Source organism: Thalassophryne amazonica, unplaced genomic scaffold (assembly GCF_902500255.1).
Source record: "Thalassophryne amazonica unplaced genomic scaffold, fThaAma1.1, whole genome shotgun sequence".
NCBI classification, from domain to species: Eukaryota; Metazoa; Chordata; class Actinopteri; order Batrachoidiformes; family Batrachoididae; genus Thalassophryne; species Thalassophryne amazonica.
Window position 1 is genome coordinate 759,237 of NW_022986238.1, and position 27,148 is coordinate 786,384.

General features: G+C 40.9%; 1 protein-coding gene across 3 annotated transcripts in view; it reads left to right on the top strand.

The window, feature by feature from the left end:
• sgsm2 (small G protein signaling modulator 2) overlaps nucleotides 1-27,148 on the top strand; it is a 127,737-nt gene that overhangs the window by 78,299 nt on the left and 22,290 nt on the right. For all 3 annotated transcript variants that reach the window (XM_034165274.1, XM_034165276.1, XM_034165275.1), the window contains 3 exons: nucleotides 214-396; nucleotides 1,577-1,963; nucleotides 2,167-2,291. In XM_034165274.1, coding sequence (XP_034021165.1) covers nucleotides 214-396; nucleotides 1,577-1,963; nucleotides 2,167-2,291 — 695 coding nt within the window. The remainder of the gene's footprint in view (nucleotides 1-213; nucleotides 397-1,576; nucleotides 1,964-2,166; nucleotides 2,292-27,148) is intronic.

Sequence of the window (27,148 nt, forward strand, 5' to 3'; positions counted from 1 at the left end):
AATCACACATAAACTCAATGGCATCAAAGAATCTTAATGTTAAAAAGCATATCAAAGAAATAAAAGATAAAAAAAAAACTATTTGGTATTAAAAAATGTAAAATTTTTGCCTTCTGGTAAAATCTGATGTTTTATTCTCACCATCATCTACATGTGATAAGTTTTTGCCGTGTTTCTCATGGCTGACAGTGTTTTTGTTGCTTTCTTCCTGAGGTCGACTCAAAGGTCAGCGAGCGGTACCAGCAGGTGTTGCGCGAGTGGCGAGCGTGTGAGGTGATCGTCAAGCAGAGAGAGAAGGAGATGCAGTCGGCTATCTTAGCCAAGCTGTCGTCCGGCAGCAGCATCGACAGTCACGTCCTGCGGCTCGTCCACCGAGACTCCACGCTCAGTAACGAGGTGACGCAACCGCGAAAAGTCATGATTTATTGAAGGCCCGACTTTGATGGCTTAGGTTCTGGGCCTGGTCCTTCCTGATGCAGGAGGTGTTTTTCTGCACTTGGTGTAAATGTTGTAGATAAGCTGCTCCCAGAGACAGGAAGTGAAGACGGGGACACCAGTCTGATCAGGACATCCAGGGGATTATGATGTCATTGACGTCCTCATGTGGTGGCAAGTACTCCTCTCTACTTGGTAACTCCTCTCACTCACTCCCCTCGGGACACGAACTCACGATCTCCAGCACAGGAGGCGGATGCTCTGTCCAGTCGACTAAAACCCGCGTTCTGGCCGGAGTGTTCAGAGAACCCTTTGGCTGTTGGGAGAGTGAGGCTTATTGACTACCACATGAACAGCACCTCCTGCTGGCCTCAGTCACCATTACTCCCATCCGGGTCACGGCACCAGTGTAGTAGCTTGTTCTGCATTATTTTTACTTTTCAGCGCCATAAAGAAAATAGACTTTATTCCGGTAACCTGGTTTAAGAAACATATCTCCCCCCCCAAAGAAAAAAGAAGAATGCTGTCACTCTCCAGCGACACATTTGGTACATGATGCCAGAACAGGTAAAAATAGATGGAACATGGATTGCTCTCTCCCTAAGTAGCAAGGGTCCAGGTAGGACACACCCACACTTCCCATCTCCTTCCCCACCTGTCTAACCCATACATCCTCAAGTGGTGACATACCCACATTACAGGTACGAAGTAAAATAAAATATTGGGAAAATAGACACACAAATGACAATGGACATCATAGCTTCTAACACTCTGCTGCGTTCACATCGCCACACACTGGAGAAACTGAGATCACCCTGAAAGCACCGCGAGGTGGAGGAGCTGCCAGATCTTAAAAAAAGAAACAGAATCCTGTGTTTCAACACTGAATTTGAACTGAACTGTTTTTATTTTCAGTAAAAATGATCATAAACATGATTCAGTTCCGTTTACTTAATTTCATTTATATTGTGCCAAATCACAACAAAGCTGCCTCCCTCAAGAAGGTAGTTTTTGTTTTCGTGCACTGTTTTAAATCTGTGTATAAAAACCAAACCTTATAAAAACATGGTTTCAGTGATGTCATAAAAACTACATTTCTTGTTTGTTTCTTTCTTTTTGGTTGCTTCCTGAATTTCTTTAGGTTTTTATGTCTGTGGATGACCCGGATGCTGGAAGTCAGGAGACCCCTAGTGGTGAGGACAGCACCCCCACCGCCACCACCCTGATGCCCTCCTCGGCCCTCGCCCCAGAGGAGCGCCCCCTGTTGGAGTTTGACTCTCCGGATTCAGGTCTTCCTTCTTCCAGAAACTACTCAGTGACGTCCGCTCACTCCCAGGTTCTGTCCAGCATTGATGATGGCGGGAGCACAGAGGAGGAAGGCAGGGCCGGGGACGAGTGCGGGACGCCGTTAGTCCTGACAGCCAGTCAGGACTCTTTGACAGAGGACAGACTGTGCACTCAGCTGGACAAACTGGAGACCACTGGAGCAGCGGCCGGGGTCGTCTCTCCTTTACTGACCTCCTACAGTGTACGTATTCAAGGCATTTGGAAGCTAGCGCCCCATAGAGGCTGCACTGTTTCTTGCACAGAGAACAATGACTGAGTGGTTACTATGACAACAGTATCTAGTAATACTTAAATACTCTCAAGCTTTATTGTGAAAAATGAATCACATGGTGGTTTTAGTGACTTTATATTGATTAATTTGCTGATCTTATTTATTAATCACAGATCGAACTGCTGGACACGGTCGCGCTGAACCTGCACCGGATTGACAAAGATGTGCAGCGCTGCGACCGCAACTATTACTACTTCACCACCACCAACCTGGACAAATTACGCAACATAATGTGCAGGTAGATGCGGGCACACGCTTCGCAGGCTGATTCGCGTGCAGGTAGATGCATGCACACACTTCACAGGCTGATTCAGTGACGTAGATTCTCTTGGGACCACGCTTGGTTGCGCAGCATGAAGCTGCTGCAACTCACAGTCACATTGCCTCAATTTGTCTGATGTAATTGGGTGTGATATGAATCGCCCTTTTAGGGATCAATAAAGTTGTTTGAATCTTGAATTTTGACTTACGTGCAGGTAGACACATGCACAGGCTTCGTAGTCACGTTTCTTGAAGCAAGGCGTGGGTGTTGCTTTTATTTATAAATCCAGGTTTACCTTATTAGCTGTTGGGGGTCATAAATATAATTCGTTTGAGCATCTGATTCTCCGCTCTGCCCATGATGCCACATATTGCCAGGGTCATAAAAATGGAAATCTGTTATGTTAGCTTGTCACTGTATATAGGCCTCCTGGCCCATATTCTGATTTCTTAGATGAATTTGGTGTGTTCATCTCTAACTTGTCAACTTCTGATTATTGGTGATTTTAACATTCATATAAATAAGCCTTCTGATCCCCTCTGCAAATCATTTATGAAAATTGTGGATGCATTAGGATTTGTGGAAATACCCTGGATCTGGTTCTGGCATGTGGTTTTGCTGTCACAAATATTGACATCATGCCTCTTACATCAGTGGTCTCTGATCACTCACTTGTTAAGTTTACATTTACGCTGCCGTGTTTAGTGGAACAACAAGCTTGTCTCTTGTGGCAACGGATTAAACCCTCAACTACGACTGAACTCAAAGCTAGACTGCCTGAAATTTTAACTTCAAGTTTGGTGAATGTTCACTCAGTGGACAGTCTTGCGGATAGCTAAATTCAGCGCTAAAAACCACACTTGGTAAGATTGCGCCTCCTCTATTAAGGCCATGCCTTCCCAAGTTACAGTTGCCTTGGTTCAGTGATTACATGCGTGACCTCAGGCAGAAAAGGTTTGGAACGGAAATGGCATAGCTTCACGCTGTTTTATTATAAGCATGCACTATTGACTACAAAGTGGACCTATTACTCTGATTTTATTAATAAAAACAAGCATAACTCAAAGTTTTTGTCTGACACGGTAGCATTTCTCATTCATGGACAGCCACCTGTTAGTCATTCTACTTTTTCAGCACAGGAATTCCTGGATTATTTTGAGAAGAAAATAGAAGACATTAGGTTAAACATATCCCAGCATGCCTTAACCCAGCCACTACACCCTGCTATTGAGGTGGGCACCATTACTGAGGTATTACCTAGATTTACAGAATTTGACAGTATCTCTCTAGGCATGCTGACAAAACTCGTAACATCTATAAAAAGCACAACCTGTTTATTTGATCCTATACCAACAAAACTGTTTAAGGACCTGTGGCCCACTCTTGGGCCAACTGTGCTGGAAATTATTAATCTTTCTTTAACTTCTGGATCTGTTCCTAAATGTTTCAAATCTGCAGTGATTAAACCATAACTTAAGAAACCTAATGTTGACCCTAGTGTATTGACAAACTATCGGCCGATATCAAATTTATCATTTTGCTCTAAAATTCTGGAAAAAGTGGTTTCACGGCAGCTCGTAGACTATCTTACTGAGAATAATCTCTTTGAGCCACTGCAGTCTGCTTTTAGAAAATATCACTCCGGTATTTCTGGTCCCACCTCCAGGAAGATGGCATCTTAATTTGCGAGCTCTCTGACGTAGTTGTAAAAATAACCCCATAAATTTGGGTCATCTTAAAATACATATAGTTTAAAAAAAAACAATAGAGAAAGGGGTTACTACTCTAAGTAGGGCGACCACAGCTGTGATGGAAGACTAATACAATCTAATTTGAAATTCTCAAACCACTGTAATTCTATTATTCGAAAAGCTCATTTTGTAATTAGAAATATTTTTAACACATCAAGGGGCACAATTATGTTTTATGTATCTTTGTTTTTTGTAATTTATTTTTTATTAGCATTTCGTGTCAAATATATACATAACATACTGTAACCACTGTGTGTTCAACATCAATGTACATTCATTTCAAAAGCACACATACCTCGACATAAAATGCTGTAAAGCAATATTAGAGAAAAAACAACAAAAAAAAAAACAACCCAAACAGAACCGAAACAATTAAGGAGTAGATTGCTGTTATAACTTTACTAATTATCTGAGAAAACAAAATCAGGCCTATGAGATGTTACATAGTGGATCCATTTTCTCTAGTATGAGGTAAACTGTTCCAATTTGTAGTTGATACACGCTGTTATCTTTTCCATATTGTAAATGTCCATTGTAATGTTCATCCATTCAGTTAGTCGGCCTTTCCTATAATAACCATTTCCTGGTTAATGCCTTTTTAGCTGCGACCAACAAAATATTTAATAAATATTTGTCTTTTTTTTAACAATTTCTGAGGTACATTTCCAAAATATATAATCTTCATCTCAAGAGGCATTACATCTTTAAAAATGTCTTGTAGAGCCATGTGTATTTCTCTCCAGAAGTTCTTGAAAACTGGGCAGTCCCAAAAGATGTGGTGGTGGTTTGCATGTTGATTACCACAGTTTCTCCAACATATAGGGGGAGTTCCATCATAGTGAGACAGCTGAATTCCCTCCAGATCTGTGAACTAGTACATTTCCAATTAAATCTCCACATTGTTGTCCATTCCTCCTCAGATATACTTATTCCTCCTTCTTGCTCCCAATTTTCTTTAACGTATGTAGTTGACTGTGTTTTATGATTGGACAAGCCTTTGTATGCACATTATATAATTCTACCATTAATATCATCATCATCAATTTTATTTATATAGCGCCAAATCACAACAAACAGTTGCCCCAAGGCGCTTTATATTGTAAGGCAAGGCCATACAATAATTACATAAAAACCCCAACGGTCAAAATGACCCCCTGTGAGCAAGCACTTGGTGACAGTGGGAAGGAAAAACTCCCTTTTAACAGGAAGAAACCTCCAGCAGAACCAGGCTCAGGGAGGGGCAGTCTTCTGCTGGGACTGGTTGGGGCTGAGGGAGAGAACCAGGAAAAAGACATGCTGTGGAGGGGAGCAGAGATCAATCACTAATGATTAAATGCAGAGTGGTGCATACAGAGCAAAAAGAGAAAGAAACACTCAGTGCATCATGGGAACCCCCCAGCAGTCTGCGTCTATAGCAGCATAACTAAGGGATGGTTCAGGGTCACCTGATCCAGCCCTAAGTATAACCTTTAGCAAAAAGGAAAGTTTTAAGCCTAATCTTAAAAGTAGAGAGGGTGTCTGTCTCCCTGATCTGAATTGGGAGCTGGTTCCACAGGAACTGAGCCTGAAAGCTGAAGGCTCTGCCTCCCATTCTACTCTTACAAACCCTAGGAACTACAAGTAAGCCTGCAGTCTGAGAGCGAAGCGCTCTATTGGGGTGATATGGTACTATGAGGTCCCTAAGATAAGATGGGACCTGATTATTCAAATCCTTATAAGTAAGAAGAAGAATTTTAAATTCTATTCTAGAATTAACAGGAAGCCAATGAAGAGAGGCCAATATGGGTGAGAAATGCTCTCTCCTTCTAGTCCCTGTCAGTACTCTAGCTGCAGCATTTTGAATTAACTGAAGGCTTTTCAGGGAACTTTTAGGACAACCTGATAATAATGAATTACAATAGTCCAGCCTAGAGGAAATAAATGCATGAATTAGTTTTTCAGCATCACTCTGAGACAAGACCTTTCTAATTTTAGAGATATTGCATAAATGCAAAAAAGCAGTCCTACATATTTGTTTAATATGCACTTTGAATGACATATCCTGATCAAAAATGACTCCAAGATTTCTCACAGTATTACTAGAGGTCAGGGTAATGCCATCCAGAGTAAGGATCTGGTTAGACACCATGTTTCTAAGAGTTGTGGGGCCAAGTACAATAACTTCAGTTGTATCTGAGTTTAAAAGCAGGAAATTAGAGGTCATCCATGTCTTTATGTCTGTAAGACAATCCTGCAGTTTAGCTAATTGGTGTGTGTCCTCTGGCTTCATGGATAGATAAAGCTGGGTATCATCTGCGTAACAATGAAAATTTAAGCAATGCCGTCTAATAATACTGCCTAAGGGAAGCATGTATAAAGTGAATAAAATTGGTCCTAGCACAGAACCTTGTGGAACTCCATAATTAACCTTAGTCTGTGAAGAAGATTCCCCATTTACATGAACAAATTGTAATCTATTAGATAAATATTATTCAAACCACCGCAACGCAGTGCCTTTAATACCTATGGCATGCTCTAATCTCTGTAATAAAATTTTATGGTCAACAGTATCAAAAGCAGCACTGAGGTCTAACAGAACAAGCACAGAGATGAGTCCACTGTCTGAGGCCATAAGAAGATCATTTGTAACCTTCACTAATGCTGTTTCTGTACTATGATGAATTCTAAAACCTGACTGAAACTCTTCAAATAGACCATTCCTCTGCAGATGATCAGTTAGCTGTTTTACAACTACCCTTTCAAGAATTTTTGAGAGAAAAGGAAGGTTGGAGATTGGCCTATAATTAGCTAAGATAGCTGGGTCAAGTGATGGCTTTTTAAGTAATGGTTTAATTACTGCCACCTTAAAAGCCTGTGGTACATAGCCAACTAATAAAGATAGATTGATCATATTTAAGATCGAAGCATTAAATAATGGTAGGGCTTCCTTAAGCAGCCTGGTAGGAATGGGGTCTAATAGACATGTTGATGGTTTGGATGAAGTAACCAATGAAAATAACTCAGACAGAACAATCTGAGAGAGAGAGTCTAACCAAATACCGGCATCACTGAAAGCAGCCAAAGATAACGATACGTCCTTGGGATGGTTATGAGTAATTTTTTCTCTAATAGTTAAAATTTTATTAGCAAAGAAAGTCATGAAGTCATTACTAGTTAAAGTTAAAGGAATAATCGGCTCAATAGAGCTCTGACTCTTTGTCAGCCTGGCTACAGTGCTGAAAAGAAACCTGGGGTTGTTCTTATTTTCTTCAATTAGTGATGAGTAGTAAGATGTCCTAGCTTTACGGAGGGCTTTTTTATAGAGCAACAGACTCTTTTTCCAGGCTAAGTGAAGATTTTCTAAATTAGTGAGACGCCATTTCCTCTCCAACTTACGGGTTATCTGCTTTAAGCTGCGAGTTTGTGAGTTATACCATGGAGTCAGGCACTTCTGATTTAAAGCTCTCTTTTTCAGAGGAGCTACAGCATCCAAAGTTGTCTTCAATGAGGATGTAAAACTATTGACGAGATACTCTATCACCCTTACAGAGTTTAGGTAGCTACTCTGCACTGTGTTGGTATATGGCATTAGAGAACATAAAGAAGGAATCATATCCTTAAACCTAGTTACAGCGCTTTCTGAAAGACTTCTAGTGTAATGAAACTTTCAAATGAATTAAAGCTCTGTCTGGGTTTTTGATTAATTAATGAGCTGGAATGGAAGATTGCTGCTAATCCTCCGCCCCGGCCCGTGCTACGAGCATTCTGACAGTTAGTGTGACTCGGGGGTGTTGACTCATTTAAACTAACATATTCATCCTGCTGTAACCAGGTTTCTGTAGGGCAGAATAAATCAATATGTTGATCAATTATTATATCATTTACTAACAGGGACTTAGAAGAGAGAGACCTAATGTTTAACAGACCACATTTAACTGTTTTAGTCTGTGGTGCAGTTGAAGGTGCTATATTATTTTTTCTTTTTGAATTTTTATGCTTAAATAGATTTTTGCTGGTTATTGGTGGTCTGGGAGCAGACACCGTCTCTACGGGGATGGGGTAATGAGGGGATGGCAGGGGGAGAGAAGCTGCAGAGAGGTGTATCAGAGTTATATGCTTTCCTAAACATTTCTGTAAAACTCACCTTTGTTTCTGAGACATTTTTCATTTTCATATTAATATGGTATGGTATGATTTTATTTCTCAGGGACAGTGCACAATAATACATTGACCTAAACCTAAAAACAGTAAAGATGCATTGTGCCAGGTTATAGCAAAAATACTAATTTCCACCTGTAGTCCCTGGACAGGTTGATGTCTAACTATAAGTGACAGAGTTTGTAAGTGAAAAGAAAGTCCATTTAATCAATCAATCAATCAATTTTTTTTTTATATAGCGCCAAATCACAACAAACAGTTGCCCCAAGGCGCTTTATATTGTAAGGCAAGGCCATACAATAATGATGTAAAACCCCAACGGTCAAAACGACCCCCTGTGAGCAAGCACTTGGCTACAGTGGGAAGGAAAAACTCCCTTTTAACAGGAAGAAACCTCCAGCAGAACCAGGCTCAGGGAGGGGCAGTCTTCTGCTGGGACTGGTTGGGGCTGAGGGAGAGAACCAGGAAAAAGACATGCTGTGGAGGGGAGCAGAGATCGATCACTAATGATTAAATGCAGAGTGGTGCATACAGAGCAAAAAGAGAAAGAAACAGTGCATCATGGGAACCCCCCAGCAGTCTACGTCTATAGCAGCATAACTAAGGGATGGTTCAGGGTCACCTGATCCAGCCCTAACTATAAGCTTTAGCAAAAAGGAAAGTTTTAAGCCTAATCTTAAAAGTAGAGAGGGTGTCTGTCTCCCTGATCTGAATTGGGAGCTGGTTCCACAGGAGAGGAGCCTGAAAGCTGAAGGCTCTGCCTCCCATTCTACTCTTACAAACCCTAGGAACTACAAGTAAGCCTGCAGTCTGAGAGCGAAGCGCTCTATTGGGGTGATATGGTACTATGAGGTCCCTAAGATAAGATGGGACCTGATTATTCAAAACCTTATAAGTAAGAAGAAGAATTTTAAATTCTATTCTAGAATTAACAGGAAGCCAATGAAGAGAGGCCAATATGGGTGAGATATGCTCTCTCCTTCTAGTCCCCGTCAGCACTCTAGCTGCAGCATTTTGAATTAACTGAAGGCTTTTTAGGGAACTTTTAGGACAACCTGATAATAATGAATTACAATAGTCCAGCCTAGAGGAAATAAATGCATGAATTAGTTTTTCAGCATCACTCTGAGACAAGACCTTTCTGATTTTAGAGATATTGCGTAAATGCAAAAAAGCAGTCCTACATATTTGTTTAATATGCGCTTTGAATGACATATCCTGATCAAAAATGACTCCAAGATTTCTCACAGTATTACTAGAGGTCAGGGTAATGCCATCCAGAGTAAGGATCTGGTTAGACACCATGTTTCTAAGATTTGTGGGGCCAAGAACAATAACTTCAGTTTTATCTGAGTTTAAAAGCAGGAAATTAGAGGTCATCCATGTCTTTATGTCTGTAAGACAATCCTGCAGTTTAGCTAATTGGTGTGTGTCCTCTGGCTTCATGGATAGATAAAGCTGGGTATCATCTGCGTAACAATGAAAATTTAAGCAATACCGTCTAATAATACTGCCTAAGGGAAGCATATATAAAGTGAATAAAATTGGTCCTAGCACAGAACCTTGTGGAACTCCATAATTAACTTTAGTCTGTGAAGAAGATTCCCCATTTACATGAACAAATTGTAATCTATTAGACAAATATGATTCAAACCACCGCAGCGCAGTGCCTTTAATACCTATGGCATGCTCTAATCTCTGTAATAAAATTTTATGGTCAACAGTATCAAAAGCAGCACTGAGGTCTAACAGAACAAGCACAGAGATGAGTCCACTGTCCGAGGCCATAAGAAGATCATTTGTAACCTTCACTAATGCTGTTTCTGTACTATGATGAATTCTAAAACCTGACTGAAACTCTTCAAATAGACCATTCCTCTGCAGATGATCAGTTAGCTGTTTTACAACTACCCTTTCAAGAATTTTTGAGAGAAAAGGAAGGTTGGAGATTGGCCTATAATTAGCTAAGATAGCTGGGTCAAGTGATGGCTTTTTAAGTAATGGTTTAATTACTGCCACCTTAAAAGCCTGTGGTACATAGCCAACTAACAAAGATAGATTGATCATATTTAAGATCGAAGCATTAAATAATGGTAGGGCTTCCTTGAGCAGCCTGGTAGGAATGGGGTCTAATAAACATGTTGATGGTTTGGATGAAGTAACTAATGAAAATAACTCAGACAGAACAATCGGAGAGAAAGAGTCTAACCAAATACCGGCATCACTGAAAGCAGCCAAAGATAACGATACGTCTTTGGGATGGTTATGAGTAATTTTTTCTCTAATAGTTAAAATTTTGTTAGCAAAGAAAGTCATGAACTCATTACTAGTTAAAGATAATGGAATACTCAGCTCAATAGAGCTCTGACTCTTTGTCAGCCTGGCTACAGTGCTGAAAAGAAACCTGGGGTTGTTCTTATTTTCTTCAATTAGTGATGAGTAGAAAGATGTCCTAGCTTTACGGAGGGCTTTTTTATAGAGCAACAGACTCTTTTTCCAGGCTAAGTGAAGATCTTCTAAATTAGTGAGACGCCATTTCCTCTCCAACTTACGGGTTATCTGCTTTAAGCTACGAGTTTGAGAGTTATACCATGGAGTCAGACACTTCTGATTTAAAGCTCTCTTTTTCAGAGGAGCTACAGCATCCAAAGTTGTCTTCAATGAGGATGTAAAACTATTGACGAGATACTCTATCTCCCTTACAGAGTTTAGGTAGCTACTCTGCACTGTGTTGTTATATGGCATTAGAGAACATAAAGAAGGAATCATATCCTTAAACCTAGTTACAGCGCTTTCTGAAAGACTTCTAGTGTAATGAAACTTATTCCCTACTGCTGGGTAGTCCATCAGAGTAAATGTAAATGTTATTAAAAAATGATCAGACAGAAGGGAGTTTTCAGGGAATACTGTTAAGTCTTCTATTTCCATACCATAAGTCAGAACAAGATCTAAGATATGATTAAAGTGGTGGGTGGACTCATTTACTTTTTGAGCAAAGCCAATAGAGTCTAATAATAGATTAAATGCAGTGTTGAGGCTGTCATTCTCAGCATCTGTGTGGATGTTAAAATCGCCCACTATAATTATCTTATCTGAGCTAAGCACTAAGTCAGACAAAAGGTCTGAAAATTCACAGAGAAACTCACAGTAACGACCAGGTGGACGATAGATAATAACAAATAAAACTGGTTTTTGGGACTTCCAATTTGGATGGACAAGACTAAGAGACAAGCTTTCAAATGAATTAAAGCTCTGTCTGGGTTTTTGATTAATTAATAAGCTGGAATGGAAGATTGCTGCTAATCCACCGCCCCGGCCCGTGCTACGAGCATTCTGACAGTTAGTGTGACTCGGGGGTGTTGACTCATTTAAACTAACATATTCATCCTGCTGTAACCAGGTTTCTGTTAGGCAGAATAAATCAATATGTTGATCAATTATTATATCATTTACCAACAGGGACTTAGAAGAGAGAGACCTAATGTTTAATAGACCACATTTAACTGTTTTAGTCTGTGGTGCAGTAGAAGGTGCTATATTATTTTTTCTTTTTGAATTTTATGCTTAAATAGATTTTTGCTGGTTATTGGTAGTCTGGGAGCAGGCACCGTCTCTACGGGGATGGGGTAATGAGGGGATGGCAGGGGGAGAGAAGCTGCAGAGAGGTGTGTAAGACTACAACTCTGCTTCCTGGTCCCAACCCTGGATAGTCACGGTTTGGAGGATTTAAGAAAATTAGCCAGATTTCTAGAAATGAGAGCTGCTCCATCCAAAGTGGGATGGATGCCGTCTCTCCTAACAAGACCAGGTTTTCCCCAGAAGCTTTGCCAATTATCTATGAAGCCCACCTCATTTTTTGGACACCACTCAGACAGCCAGCAATTCAAGGAGAACATGCGGCTAAACATGTCACTCCCGGTCTGATTGGGGAGGGGCCCAGAGAAAACTACAGAGTCCGACATTGTTTTTGCAAAGTTACACACCGATTTAATGTTAATTTTAGTGACCTCCGATTGGCGTAACCGGGTGTCATTACTGCCGACGTGAATTACAATCTTACCAAATTTACGCTTAGCCTTAACCAGCAGTTTCAAATTTCCTTCAATGTCGCCTGCTCTGGCCCCCGGAAGACAATTGACTATGGTTGCTGGTGTCGCTAACTTCACATTTCTCAAAACAGAGTCGCCAATAACCAGAGTTTGATCCTCGGCGGGTGTGTCGTCGAGTGGGGAAAAACGGTTAGAAATGTGAACGGGTTGGCGGTGTACACGGGGCTTCTGTTTAGGGCTACGCTTCCTCCTCACAGTCACCCAGTCAGCCTGCTTTCCCGGCTGCTCGGGATCTGCCACAGGGGAACTAACGGCGGCTAAGCTACCTTGGTCCGCACCGACTACAGGGGCCTGGCTAGCTGTAGAATTTTCCACGGTGCGGAGCCGAGTCTCCAATTCGCCCAGCCTGGCCTCCAAAGCTACGAATAAGCTACACTTATTACAAGTACCATTACTGCTAAAGGAGGCCGAGGAATAACTAAACATTTCACACCCAGAGCAGAAAAGTGCGGGAGAGACAGGAGAAGCCGCCATGCTAAATCGGCTAAGAGCTAGTAGCTACGCTAAGCTAGCGGATTCCTAAAAACATTCCTAAATACACTAAAATATCATCCGCATAGCAGGCTAATTTATACTGTGTACCTTTTTTAAAGATTCCCTTAATTTTATTGTTTTGTCTAATGTGCTGAGCCAACGGTTCTAAATATAATGCAAAAAGTAGAGGTGACCATGCACAGCCTTGTCTGGAGCCTCTTTCCAGAGTAAAGCTCTTTGATAAGGATCCATTTATTTTGATTCTAGCAGTAGGATTGTTGTATAATGAATGTATAGTTTTAACAATTGTATCATGGAAGCCAAACCTATATAACACCCTATACAAAAAATCCCAGTTAACCGAGTCAAATGCTTTTTCCGCATCGACACTTATCACTATTGCCTTAGTCTTATTTTTTTGTATATGATCTATGATGTGTAATGTCTTTTGTATATTATCTTGTGTTTGGCGTTGTTGTATAAAACCTGTCTGGTCATTATGTATTAATGTAGGTAGGAACTTCTCTATTCGTCTGGCCATAATCGAGGTGAATAATCGGTAGTCTATGTTAAGAACAGATATTGGTCGATAGGATCCACACTCCATTTTATCTTTGCCTTCTTTTGGTATAGCCGATGTGATCGCCTACTTCCAACTCGGCAGTGTTTGTGCCTTTTTTAAAACCCAATTCAATGTGGGAAGTATAATAGGTGTTAATTCATCTCTAAATTTCTTATACCACTCAGCTGTGTAGCCATCTGATCCTGGTGATTTATTTAATTTGAGTCTAGTAATTGCATTTATTCATTCCCCTTCTGTTATATCAGCATTCATTATTTCATTTTGTTCCTCATTTAATGTGGGCAGCTCTAAAGAATTTAGATAAGCATCAATTTTATCTAAATTATCTCCTGGTACCTTAGAATATAAAGTTTTATAAAATACTTAAAATCATTTCTGAATATCACTTAATTTATTTATTTTTTATTTTGCTTGTTCTTGGATCCCTAATTCTATAAATTGTATTTTCTGCCATTTTTTTTTCGTCAATTTCCAGGCAAGTATCTTCATCGATTTAGATCCACTTTCATAATGTCTGTTTTAAAAACATTAGTTTCTTTGTAATTTTTTGTGTGGCTATATTATTAATTTCATTCCTAATTTTTTTAATATCCTCTAATAAATTTTGCTCCAAATTTAATTTGTGTTTTCTCTCCAGTTCCATTAATTTATTTTGCAATTCTTCATTTTTTTGATTAATTATTTTCTTATATGATGAGAATGCAATAATTTTCCCTCTTAATACAGCCTTTAAGGCATCCCACAGGATGGGGGGTGAGACCTCACCATTATCATTGTATTCTAAATATAGGCTGATTTCCTTTTTGATTTTTTTTTTTTCCTTAAATTGAGAATCGTTTAATAAACTTGAATTTAGTTTCCATGTAGTATTCTTTACCTGCAGGCTAAAATCAACATTTAAGTAAATAGGTGCATGATCACTTAGATCTATTGTCCCTATTCCACAATCTTTTAATGTTAGAAAATAATCGATTCTTGTATATGAGGCGTGTGGGGCAGAATAGTGTGTATAGTCTCTTCTAATGGGGAAGACGTTTCTCCATATATCTATTAACAACGTCCTCCAATAGTGCCTTTATTTTGTTATGAAGGGACTTTCCTACAAGGTGTTTTTTATTGGAACTGTCTAACTGGGGTTTTAAGTGTATATTTAAATCTCCCCCACAGATCAAAATTCCTTCAGTTTCTGTTACCATAATATCAGTAATTTTTTGAAAGAAGCTAACATCACTTCCCTCTATCTTTCCTTTTACCAAAATAAATCTTCCCTCTGTCTCTCATTTCAAAAATCTTTTCAAAATTTAGCCTGTTAGAAATAAGGATGGCGACTCCTCTTCTATGTCCTGTTTTATAAGATGAAAAAAAATAAATTAGTGAAACCCATGCGTGTAAGTTTTCAATGTTTATTGTCATTTAAGTGAGTTTCCTGTAGGTATACTACATGGGCTTGTTCCTTCTTCATTTTTGACAGAATTTTACTACATTTGATTGGATTCAACACCCCATTGACATTATATGAGATGAATTTCACTATGCCAGTAGTCATATAAATCAGTCTGCCTATGTGTTGGGTATTTTCTCCTCCAAACATTCTTAAAACCTTTGATAAGACAAACAGAGTCAAGAAACACCAGTGAGACAGAAAGTCAAATTAATCACGCGCGGAGTGCGGCCAGGCTGTACACCAAGGCTACACTAAAGTCTGGCCTGTGCTCCCGCTCTTTTTATTAGAGATGCCCTCATTACATCATAAAACTTGTCCTAAGGGGGGGGGGGGACAACGCGAGACAAGTTTCTTCCCGTAACATAAACACATACGTCAATAAGCGCAGCTGTAAGGAAAAACAGTTTCTTTCTTTTACTCTTATCGTCGGAGGTCAGCACATCTCGTTCGTCTGTTGCAGTTATCAGCTGTTGTGCATCTGCCTGGAGTGTCCTGGTCTTCACGCTAAGCATCACATCACAACAGTCAAAACAACCTTCAGGTCTATTACTCCCAGTTCAGCCTGACCCCGTCATGCTTCACTCCCAGTCGTTAGCGGCTACGAAAACAAGTTGTATAATAATAATAATAAGTACATCCAGCTCCTCATTCCCAGTTCAGATTGACCCCAGCATGCTAAAACAAGGTTGAATAACACGTACATTCTCGGGGTCAGGTGCAAACAGCACAACACCGTTCTCATCAGAAAGAAGACAAAAGGTACAAATGTTTAACAGTGATAACATATATATAAAATCTTTAACATTCCCCTCCTGTTTATCACCTGTTAAACATACAGTAGTAGTTATCACCTAGCTTAGCACTTCTTTTTGAGATTTTCACTAAGAGGTTCATCATGGTATGTTCTATAGGCTTACACCCCAGAGGTGATGTCATCATTGTCACCATCATCGGTGTCTGGGTCATCATACTTCCATTGGTCTGGGTACAGGTCATGGGAGTCATCGTCCTCCTCGGTGTCGTCTTGCCCCAGGAGTGGATATGATGCTGGTCCCCCTCCTGGTCCTGGACTTATTGCTGTGGTTATCATTCTATTTACAAGGCCTCGGAGACATGGAATACAACAACATCCACACAATGTTAGAATTGCAGCAAATACTGCTATAGACACTAATAGTGAAGAAATCAAAGACCTCCATTTTTCCATCCCTTCCAGCCACCAATCCCAGCCTTCGGTGTTTACTCCACTGTGCTCTTTCATCTTCCTGTTCAACGTTCTCAGCCCGTCAATGGCTTGAGTGAGACTGCCGTCTGCAGCCGTGTTGTTGGGAATGAATGTGCAGCATTGTTCTCCGAACATGGCACAAACACCTCCTTTCTCCGCCAACAACATATCCAGAGCAATACGATTCTGGAAGGCCATAAGGGACGTGGCTTCTAACTGTGAATGGACAGCCTTAAATCCTTCCTCAGTCCAATTTCCTAATTTCTGTACATTGTAGTGGATGTAGTTTATTCTGTCCACGTTTTTATTAATTGAACACCACCAACAGATGGAAGATTCGAATCCAGCTGCTATTTGATCAACCAGTTTATACTCGTCAGGCACTCCTCTGGGGACTCCTATTGCGTCAATATATGTTGGATTTCCTACTCCTTTCCAATCTCTTTTTACTCTATGTCTGGCTATGCCTTTCTGCCAATCTTCAGGAATAAGAGAGGCTGCATATGTCGTAACGTCTTCAGGGGTCATGGGTATGGCTTTAACTGGTAACAATAATGATATTAATGCACAATAACCTGACACATTTCGTGGCAGTCTGTCAAAGATTCTGTTATCACCACACCACCACCATACGTCACTCCTACCGACAGGTTTGAATGTGGGAGTACTATGGACCACATTCTTACACCAGGCAGTGTGGCTTAAGCTACCCAAAGTCTTACTTGTCCCTGTCAAGTGTACACATGTATGGTTAGCATGCCCAACTTTGCTTGAAAATAAAGGTTTGATCTTAGTCAATTTGGTCAATGGATAGATCTTGTCCCACTTAGAACATTTGTTGTTTGCTGCAATGTATGTCTGTGTCATAACCGTCAGCAGACAGTCTTTGGGTAATGCTGCCGGTATTACCTGTAATATAGGTCTGGGTCCCATACATACAACACAGTCCTTCTTTGCTGCTAGTCCTGCTTGTTCTGCCATTAAAAGCCAATTGTTATTTTGTCCACTAATTCCTGTAGTTACTAGGAACCAGTCATCTGCCTTCATGTCTTTTGTGCCTTGTACGGACATCCCCTTTGCTTGTATGGGCACCCCCTTTGCTTGTATGGACACCCCCTTTGACGTACTTAATTCGGTCAATATTGGTTGCTGTACTCTATCTGTTTCACAGAGGAAAAAATGGAAATACGGATCTTTTCCTTGTTTGTATACCCAAAGGAGGAACAACCAACAGTCTCCCTCTATATCAGGTGGGAATATGGTTCCTTTTTCTGTGGTATTCACCACTATAGACAGCTTATCATCTGTTTGATACATTTTGAGAATTTGACTCTGGTACTTAGCCCACTCGGTTTGTGCCCATCTTGGTGTCCATCTACTCCATTCATCGGCTACCAACGTTTCCCATCTCTTATCTTGTTGATCATTGGTCATATACCATGAGAAACTATTTCCGTAATTAGTCCCTCTGTCACCATCCCCACCATCCCATATTCCATGGGTAAGAGCACTATATGGTACAGAGATGACCACAGAAGCTTTTCTAGGAATGCAGGCTTGTATACCAAATCGGTACGCATTGTTCCTATCACAGCTATGTACTGTGGCATTTATTATCGGACTGGGGTCTTCGTTACTTCTTTTTGGTCTCTGCAATCTGCGGAGGTGATCCTTATTATCATGTCCCGTGCTTATGGCTTTTAATAATAAGCCCAATCCGAAAAAGAAAAGTAGCATAACAAGGACTGTCCATGGGGTCCAGAAACCCTCGTTCTTTTGTTTTTTTTCTTTCGCCATTTCTGCACACTACAGCACACCTATGTTCAGAACAGTGGCTTCTTAATGTCTTCTGCTAGCTTTCGTGTCTAACCTGGATCTTAACACCAAGCTCACACACTATTACTAGTCTTGTCCTACTGTTCTTACTGTTTGTCTGTGTCTGCAGAAATGACTTTCTTACAGTGAGTCAAATGAATCCATGTACTTCTTTCCCCAATTTTCAAGGCTGTGGGTGTTGTGAGTAGTACTTGATGGGGCCCTTCCCATTTAGGTGAATGCCAGTGTTTTCTCTTGATGCTTCTTATCAACACCCAGTCTCCAGGTACCACTTTAGGGTCCTCCTGTGGAGAAATGGGATCATCAGTGTTTGGAACTCTCCCTCGTTGTCCTTCTAACATTTTTCTCATGTAATCCGCCAAATTGGCTTCCTCAGGTACATCCCAAATTTGCCCATAATATGGCAATCGATATTTTCTGCCAAACAATGTTTCATACGGTGTCAACCCCATGGTACTACTTATGTTTATATACATTTTTACCAAATCTACACAATGTGTCCATGGTCTGCCTGTTTCCTCCATTGTCTTTCTAAGTCTGTTTTTTACTGTTCCATTCATCCTTTCCACTAATCCGGCGCTTTGTGGATGATAAGCACAATGATTTTTGAGATTGACCTGTAGCGCTTCTCCTACGTATTGCACTATTGTATTAACAAAATGCGCTCCATTATCTGAATAGACTGTTTCTGGTATTCCAAATCGTGGAATGATGTCTTTGCACAATGCCTTAGCCACTGTAAGTGCATCTGCATGTTTTGTAGGGAACAATTCTACCCATTTTGAGAAGGCATCAATTATGACTAAACAAAATTCCTTCCCTTCATGTTTACTCAGCTGTATATAATCCATATGAATCACTTGAAAGGGATATTGTGGTGCTGGAAATTTGCCTCTTTGGGGTCTCAAATTGCCTTGTGAGTTGTGTTTTGCACATATCATGCATGCTCTACAATGCTGTTTTGCATATGCATCGAACCCATAAAGACAAAAAATAGATTGCAATTGCGATATCATACCCCCTGATGAGACATGCGTCACACCATGGCTCATAATAGCTGCCCATTTAAACATATTTTTTGGCAATATGGGTTTCTTTTGTGGTCATACGTACAAATCATTTGCATACGTAGCCCCTTTAGCTATCCACATTTGTTTTTCTCTGTCAGTTGCCTGCTGTTGCATGTCAGCAAGCAGTGTATGACCTAAATGCAAATCTGGAGTAGTGTCCTGTACAACAAAAATAGAAGAAGCTGCTGCTGCCTCTTTTGCTGCTCTGTCAGCAAAATCATTCCCTTTGAAATACTGTCAGAGCCTTTGGTGTGAGCCGCACATTTGCATATAGCAATTTGTTTAGGCAATTTCACAGCCTTCAGTAGTGCAGTTAGGAGTGTGGCATGAGTCACTGGCTTTCCAGATGATGTCACCATTCCACGCTCTTCCCACAGTTTTGCAAACACATGCACTGTGCTGAAAGCGTACTGGCTGTCTGTATAAATTGTTACAGCCGTACCTTTAAACAGATAGCAAGCTGCAGTTAAAGCAACTAATTCAGCTGCTTGTGCTGAAAATGACGATGGCAATGAAGCAGAATCCAATACTTCTGAATTTGTGACAACAGCATATCCAGATTGTGTTTGTCCGTAAGCGTTTTTAGTGGAAGAACCATCCACATACACAATTGTACTGTTTGGGATGGGTGTGTCCTGGAGGTCTGGGCGTGCTTTCGTACAGACCGTAGCTACATCAAGACAATTGTGCGCTCACCATCCTCAGGTAAAGGTATCAATGTGGATGGATTCAATGTTGTACAGCGCTCTACCGTAAGATGTGGTTGTGATAATAGCAAGGACATACACAAAAGATGTCTTGCTGGGGACAAAAGGCTCATGTTTGTCTGCAACAGAAGTGCAGAAACTGCATGTGGAACTTCCAGTGTCAACTGATGGAATAGAACAACATTACTGCTACTTTGAACAGCCATAGAGGCTGCAACAACAGCCTGTACGCATGGTGGTAAAGCACTTGCTACTGCATCCAATTTAGATGAGTAGTAGGCAACTGGCCTCAATTTTGAGCCATACACTTGAACCAAAACACTAGTCATGAACTTATTCTTACAATCAACTGTTTGAATGAATGGTTTACTATAATCTGGTAGTGCCAAAACTGTGGATGACACTAATGTTTGTTTTACTTTTACAAAAGCTTCCTCAGCTTCTTTGTTCCATTCCAACACGGTTGACATTGAAATATCATCCTTGTACATCAAATCAGAAAGTGGACTAGTCAACTCTGCATAGCAGGGAATCCATGCCCTGCAGTAATTAGTCAATCCAAGAAATGACATCATCTGCTTTTTGGTTTGTGGTGTTGGAGCGTGCAAAATTGCTTCCTTCCTGTCAGACAGGATAGTGCGCCCTGTGGCTGATAATTCATGTCCTAAATATTTTACTTTATCCCTACACAACTGAACTTTGTTTTTACTCACTTTGTGGCCATTATCAAATAAGAAACACAATAATGCTACTGTGTCAGTTATGCAGTTTTCTCGTGTGTCAGAGGCAATCAAAATGTCATCAACATACACTAATAGTTGGCTATCTGCCGGTGGAACAAAATTGGCTAAACATGCTGACATGACTTGAGAATAAATAGTTGGACTCTCTGCGTAACCCTGCGGTAATCTGGTGAATGTATATCGTTGTCCTTTAAAGGTAAAAGCAAACCAGAATTGACTATCTGGATGTACTGGCACAGAGAAAAATGCATTACTTATGTCAATTACTGAGAAACTATTAGAATTTGGTCTCAGCGAATTTAACAAGGTGTGTGGATCTGGGACACATGGTGCTCTGTTAATCACAGCAGCATTTACTGCCTGCAGATCTTGAATCATTCTCCACCCTACTGAGGGCGGAGCCTTTTTTACGGGAAATATGGGTGTGTTACATGGTGAATCTGGACATGGCACTATTACTCCTGCTGTTAATAAATTCTCTACTACTGGCCTGATTCCTTCAATTGCATCAGGTTTCAATGGATACTGTCTTACACATGGTCTGTATTCTGTTTTTGGTCTTATAACTACAGGTTGTGCATTTTTTATCAGTCCTACGTCTGAAGGACCTGTTGTCCACAATCCTGATGGTACAGAAGAGAGAAGATCATCCTCTTCAGGACTCAACTGAAACACTCAGGATTGTGAAGTGGACACATCAATGTGTGTTCCAGCTGTCAGCACCAATGAGACATTAACTGGCACTTTATACAATTTAGTTGATGGACTGAACTCAAAACAAAAACTAACAAGTCTACTCCCTGAACATTCCCGAACAAAAAAGCACACATGAAAAGAAGATCAAACAAGTGTGGCTCCAAGGTTGGGGTCTCTTGGAAATGACCCTGCACTAAGCTAAAGAGAACCTTTAGCTGTGGGGGAAAACCTCTGCTACCTGTAGGGTGAGGGCCCCCAAAGCAGTCTCTGTCCATCATCTGGAAATGGAACATTATATTCCTCCCTTGTGTATATATTCTCATTTGTTTGAGGGAGAAGGATATATGTACCAATAATACAGTTCACACTGATCCATGCATTTTAGCAAGTTTAACTTAATACAGTCTAAATCTGATTCTGTCAGCTCTCCCACTTATTCAGAACTTAGTAGAGAAGCTTGAATCTTTGACTGGACTGGGTTGCTTGACGCGAGGACGTTTCGCTTCAAATCGCAGAAGCTTCCTCAGCTAAAATTCTTGCTCTGGTGGTCTGACTTCTGTCTTGACTCTTGTAGAGAAGAATAATCAAGAAGTCACAAAAGCTGGAGTTTTAAACCTAACCAGACCCCTCCTACCGAGAGGCAGACTGCTATAGGCTAGTGACTAAACAATAGCTCTAATTAGTACCTATTGTGCTCTAGTTAGCACTCTCCTAATGACAGGGCAGCTCTCCCTCCTAATGATGGGATGGATGCCTTTCTTGATGGCTCCCTTGACGACTCTCCTGATGATGTGAATGACTCATTACCATGAACAAAAGACTGAAACTGCTTTGACCTGAGTACCCCATTGTAAACAGGGGACCAAGCGTGTCTCAGACCCCCTCCCCGGTTAAGGCTGGGTTTCAGATGTTTCACATAGAATGCCTCCTTGACCCCTCTCTCAAACCATTTCTTCTTTCTGGCTAATATTTTAACTTCCTTGTCCTCAAACGTGTGGTTAGTGTCGTTAAGGTGGAGATGAACTGCAGACTGAGGTCCACTGGCGCCCTCTCTGCGGTTGGTATAGCCTTTTGTGTAAAGGTTGTTTAGTCTCACCTATGTAGTGTTCGTTACAGTTTTCCTGACATCTGATAGAACACTACATTGCTCTGTTTGTAACTAGGGATCCTGTCCATAGGGTGAACTAATTTCTGTCTCAAGGTGTTAACCGGTTTAAAGTAAACTGGGATTTTGTGCTGTCTGAAGATCCTGCACTTTGTCTGAGAAAGTCCCAGAAAACAAAGAGACCAGATAGACAGGAGACGGAGACAAGAAGAAGAGGAGTATCTCTCCCTTATTTAGCAGGAGTAGGGGAAAAACTACAGAGGATCTTCAGACAGCACAAAATCCTCTGTCCTTCATGTCTTTGGTCGCTTCCACCGCTGTCTGGTACAGTCTCATCTCGTCCTCATAGAATACTTGTAGTTTAGCAGGAAACGGGGTCTGGAAGCAGATATTTTTCTGCTTTAATACTCACTTTGCCTCAGAGTAATCTTTACGCTTCTGCAGAACTGCTGGGGTGTAATCCTGATCAAAATATATCTGTCTCCCGTTCAAAAACACCTTCTTTTTGCCCCATGCCCTCCGCAGAATGTCCTCTTTAGTTGTGTAGCGGAGAAACTTGATTATTATTGACCGCGGTTTGTCCGTATCTCCAGAGGGTCTCGGGGCAAGCGCCCGGTTGGCTCTCTCAATGCCAAGCTCCGTGGTGGCGGTGGACCTCCAGGGTCTCTCGTAATATCTTCTCAACATACTCCACCGTCAACGGCCCCTCGGCTCCCTCGGGTACATTACACAGCTGTATATTCTCCCGTCGGGATCTTCCTTCGTGTTCGAGCAATTTATCTTCTTGCTGATTCATCACCTTTATCACCTTGTTTAGAATTTGCTCAATATTTTGAACACGGTTTTCCACATTTTTCAGTTCGCATCTCCACCTCCGCTATTTTAGCACTGACGTTGGTGAGTTCAGATTTGATTTCATCCAGTTGCTGTCTCACGTCTTTACGAAAGTTCTGTATCTCTTCCAAAACGTTTGCTAAGCTAGCCACATGTGAGTCGGCGTTAGCTTCTTCATCGCGTACCTGTGCAGGGGAGCTGCTCGCTGTATTTTGCCCATTGTCAGACTCTGCAGCTGAGTTTTTCTTTTGTCCATCCTTTTTCCCCATTTTCGCCTCGTCAGCACTTTCTAGTATTTGTCGAAAATGTCCTATTTGGCTATGATATGAGGCGAGATTAATAATTCGTTGTGGAGAGGTTACTTTAGGCTGCCATTCGGTATGGTGACGTCACCGGAACCCCGTTTTATGTATCTTTGTGCAAAAGTTATGTTCGGCCTATCCTGGAAACTTCCAATTGTGTATGGTAACCTAGGCTGAAAACAAATATAGACAACATTGAAGCAGTCCAGTGGTATTTCACTCGTAGATTAAATGTTTGTACAGGGTTTTCTTACCCAGATACACTTAGACTTTTGAAGTTGGAATCCATGCAATGCAGATGCACTAAAGCAGACTTGTTAGTGTATTTTAAGGTGCTGAATGGTCTCATTACTCTAAACAGCAACAATTGTATAAAGCCTTACAGAAGTAGTAGAGGTCATGAATGCAATTTGTTCCATTTTTATAGTAGAACTGATATTCGTAAACATTTTTGGGCTAATAGAATTGTAAAAATCTGGAACTCATTAGACAGAAATATTGTGAATTGTAATAATGTCATTTCATTTAAGAATGCTTTAAGAAAGTTAAATTTATGAGGTAGGGGGAGTTACATGTCAATACACCCCTTGATTTTAGATAGATTTTTTTATGGTGAATAAAGTATCTATCTATCTATATCTATCTACCCTTAATTAAGCCGAAGTAGCCGTGCGGGATCACCGAGCCTCCCCGCACATGGTGAGGATACTCCAGAAGCTAGCTTAAAACATATCCTCCATGAGCTTTGAGAGTTCAGAAACGATAACAGGGAGCAACTCTCTGATATAAAACACGAGCTTAAAAGAGCTAAAGACAGCCTGGACGAGGTGGAGGAGAGATTAATGAAACTGAGAACGTGCTTCAAGTAATGTCGATGGTAATTAAGAAACGAATGGAGCGCCAAGCTAATCTCGAGGAAAAACTGATTGACTAGGAGGGGAGAGGGAGGAAAGCCAACATGAGTATCTACGGCCTACCTGAAGGAAAAGAGGACTGATCTGGTTGGTGTCCTAGACAATCTTTTGAAAAACACACTCAATTTTGCCCATGAGAAAGATTTCAAGATCGAACGGGCTCACCGAGCCCTGGCACCGAAGCCGAAGGACCTGAATACCAAACCCCGATCCATCGTGCTCCAGTTCGGAAGAAAAAAGAAGTGCTTTGTGATGGTGTTTACTTTTATGTGGACCATGACTTCTCTCCTGAGGTGCTGAAGAAGCGCAATGAATACGCTGAAGCCAAGAAAGTTCTGAAAGCAAATAAAGCTATCCATCCATCCAAAATAAAGCTCCAGACTCCTTATCCTGCACAGATACGAATTTTTTATGAAGATGCCACCCGGATGTTTCAAAATGCTTCAGAAGTGACGAGTGACATGATCTCACGAGGGTTTGCAGTTAATGTGATGAAACCCGCTGCTGACCCGGTTCGGGAAGAAATCCAGCAGCTGTCCGTGTGGCTGTCCGTGTGGCAGACCGTGTGGCGACGGTGGGACTGGCGTGATGAAGTGGAGGTTGGGGAAGCGGCTGACGTCACTCGTAAAAAAGGCCACCACCACTCTCAATACAAGGAGAAACTCCAAGCTTTCAGAAGGTGCTCTCCTACAGCAGACAATTAGCTTTATCATTTTATTAAAATAAAGATGATGATCACAGATATGTAAGTGTTAAAATGTTCTGATCCTGAGCTCTAGTAATACTGTGAGAAATCTTGGAGTCATTTTTGATCAGGATATGTCATTCAAAGCGCATATTAAACAAATATGTAGGACTGCTTTTTTGCATTTACGCAATATCTCTAAAATCAGAAAGGTCTTGTCTCAGAGTGATGCTGAAAAACTAATTCATGCATTTATTTCCTCTAGGCTGGACTATTGTAATTCATTATTATCAGGTTGTCCTAAAAGTTCCCTAAAAAGCCTTCAGTTAATTCAAAATGCTGCAGCTAGAGTGCTGACGGGGACTAGAAGGAGAGAGCATATCTCACCCATATTGGCCTCTCTTCATTGGCTTCCTGTTAATTCTAGAATAGAATTTAAAATTCTTCTTCTTACTTATAAGGTTTTGAATAATCAGGTCCCATCTTATCTTAGGGACCTCGTAGTACCATATCACCCCAATAGAGCGCTTCGCTCTCAGACTGCAGGCTTACTTGTAGTTCCTAGGGTTTGTAAGAGTAGAATGGGAGGCAGAGCCTTCAGCTTTCAGGCTCCTCTCCTGTGGAACCAGCTCCCAATTCAGATCAGGGAGACAGACACCCTCTCTACTTTTAAGATTAGGCTTAAAACTTTCCTTTTTGCTAAAGCTTATAGTTAGGGCTGGATCAGGTGACCCTGAACCATCCCTTAGTTATGCTGCTATAGACGTAGACTGCTGGGGGGTTCCCATGATGCACTGTTTCTTTCTCTTTTTGCTCTGTATGCACCACTCTGCATTTAATCATTAGTGATCGATCTCTGCTCCCCTCCACAGCATGTCTTTTTCCTGGTTCTCTCCCTCAGCCCCAACCAGTCCCAGCAGAAGACTGCCCCTCCCTGAGCCTGGTTCTGCTGGAGGTTTCTTCCTGTTAAAAGGGAGTTTTTCCTTCCCACTGTAGCCAAGTGCTTGCTCACAGGGGGTCGTTTTGACCGTTGGGGTTTTACATCATTATTGTATGGCCTTGCCTTACAATATAAAGCGCCTTGGGGCAACTGTTTGTTGTGATTTGGCGCTATATAAAAAAAAAAATTGATTGATTGATTGATTGATTGATTGATCCTCACCCTGAGAGACAGTTAAGGGTTTTTCCACCAGTATGTGTGAGTTCTACAGTGTGTTACTTTATTTAAATAGGTCGGGACTCGCGAATGGACAGGTTACCTTCAGTTCATACCACATATTTTTTATTGAGACATTGACTAAAATGCGGCTGCTCTGTAGGGCCCCACCACTAACAAGACCTTTGGCTCCACAAGGCTCCATTGAAACGAGCCTCTACTTTGGAAACCACAAGTTTTTTTTAAGGTTTTGTTCAAAATTGTTCTTTGTGTGCAGTTGTTCTTTTTTTGAGGGGGGGGGGATAATTGTGTATAATTTTACTTTCAAAAATAACAGAGAGCTCTAACAAGTGCCAAATATAGATAAACATGAATAAGGGAGAAGTTAGTTATTTCTTTTAATGTGAAAGGGATTCTAAACCCAACTAAAAGTCAAATATTGTCCAAAATGAAAATGGGCGGATGGTACTCTTACAGGACACACCTCAGCCCAATGCAACATGAAAAATGTAAAAGAATGGGTTTCTCAAGAGTATATTATTCATCTTATAAGAGTGGGTGTAGGAGAGGGGCAGCAGTATTAATATCACAAAAAATACCTTTTGAATTAGTTTTGAAAGTAACAGACAAAGAGGGAAGATTAATATTAATAACTATGTGCAACATTTATGCCCCCCCTGGAAGTGACTTTGCCTTTTACAGAAGGATGTTTGATTTAATGATAGAGGCTAAAGTCATTATCATATGTGGTGGAGACTGGAACATCCATCTGAATCCAAAATGGGACTCATCAAGAACGTCAACTACAACACCTTTGCATAAAATGAATGCTCTTATATGTGAACTTGGCATTTTAGACCTCTGGAGAGACTTTAACCCATCAGGCCGGGATCACACATTTTACTCATGCCCCCATGATACTTATTCAAGAATTGATTATTTCTTTGTTTTTAAGAGAGATAGAGAACGAATGCGCAGCTGTGATATAGGACACATTGATCTGTCTGATCAGGCTCCTCTCTCCTGCATTGTACATACTGGTGATAGTCCAGGTGATGTGCC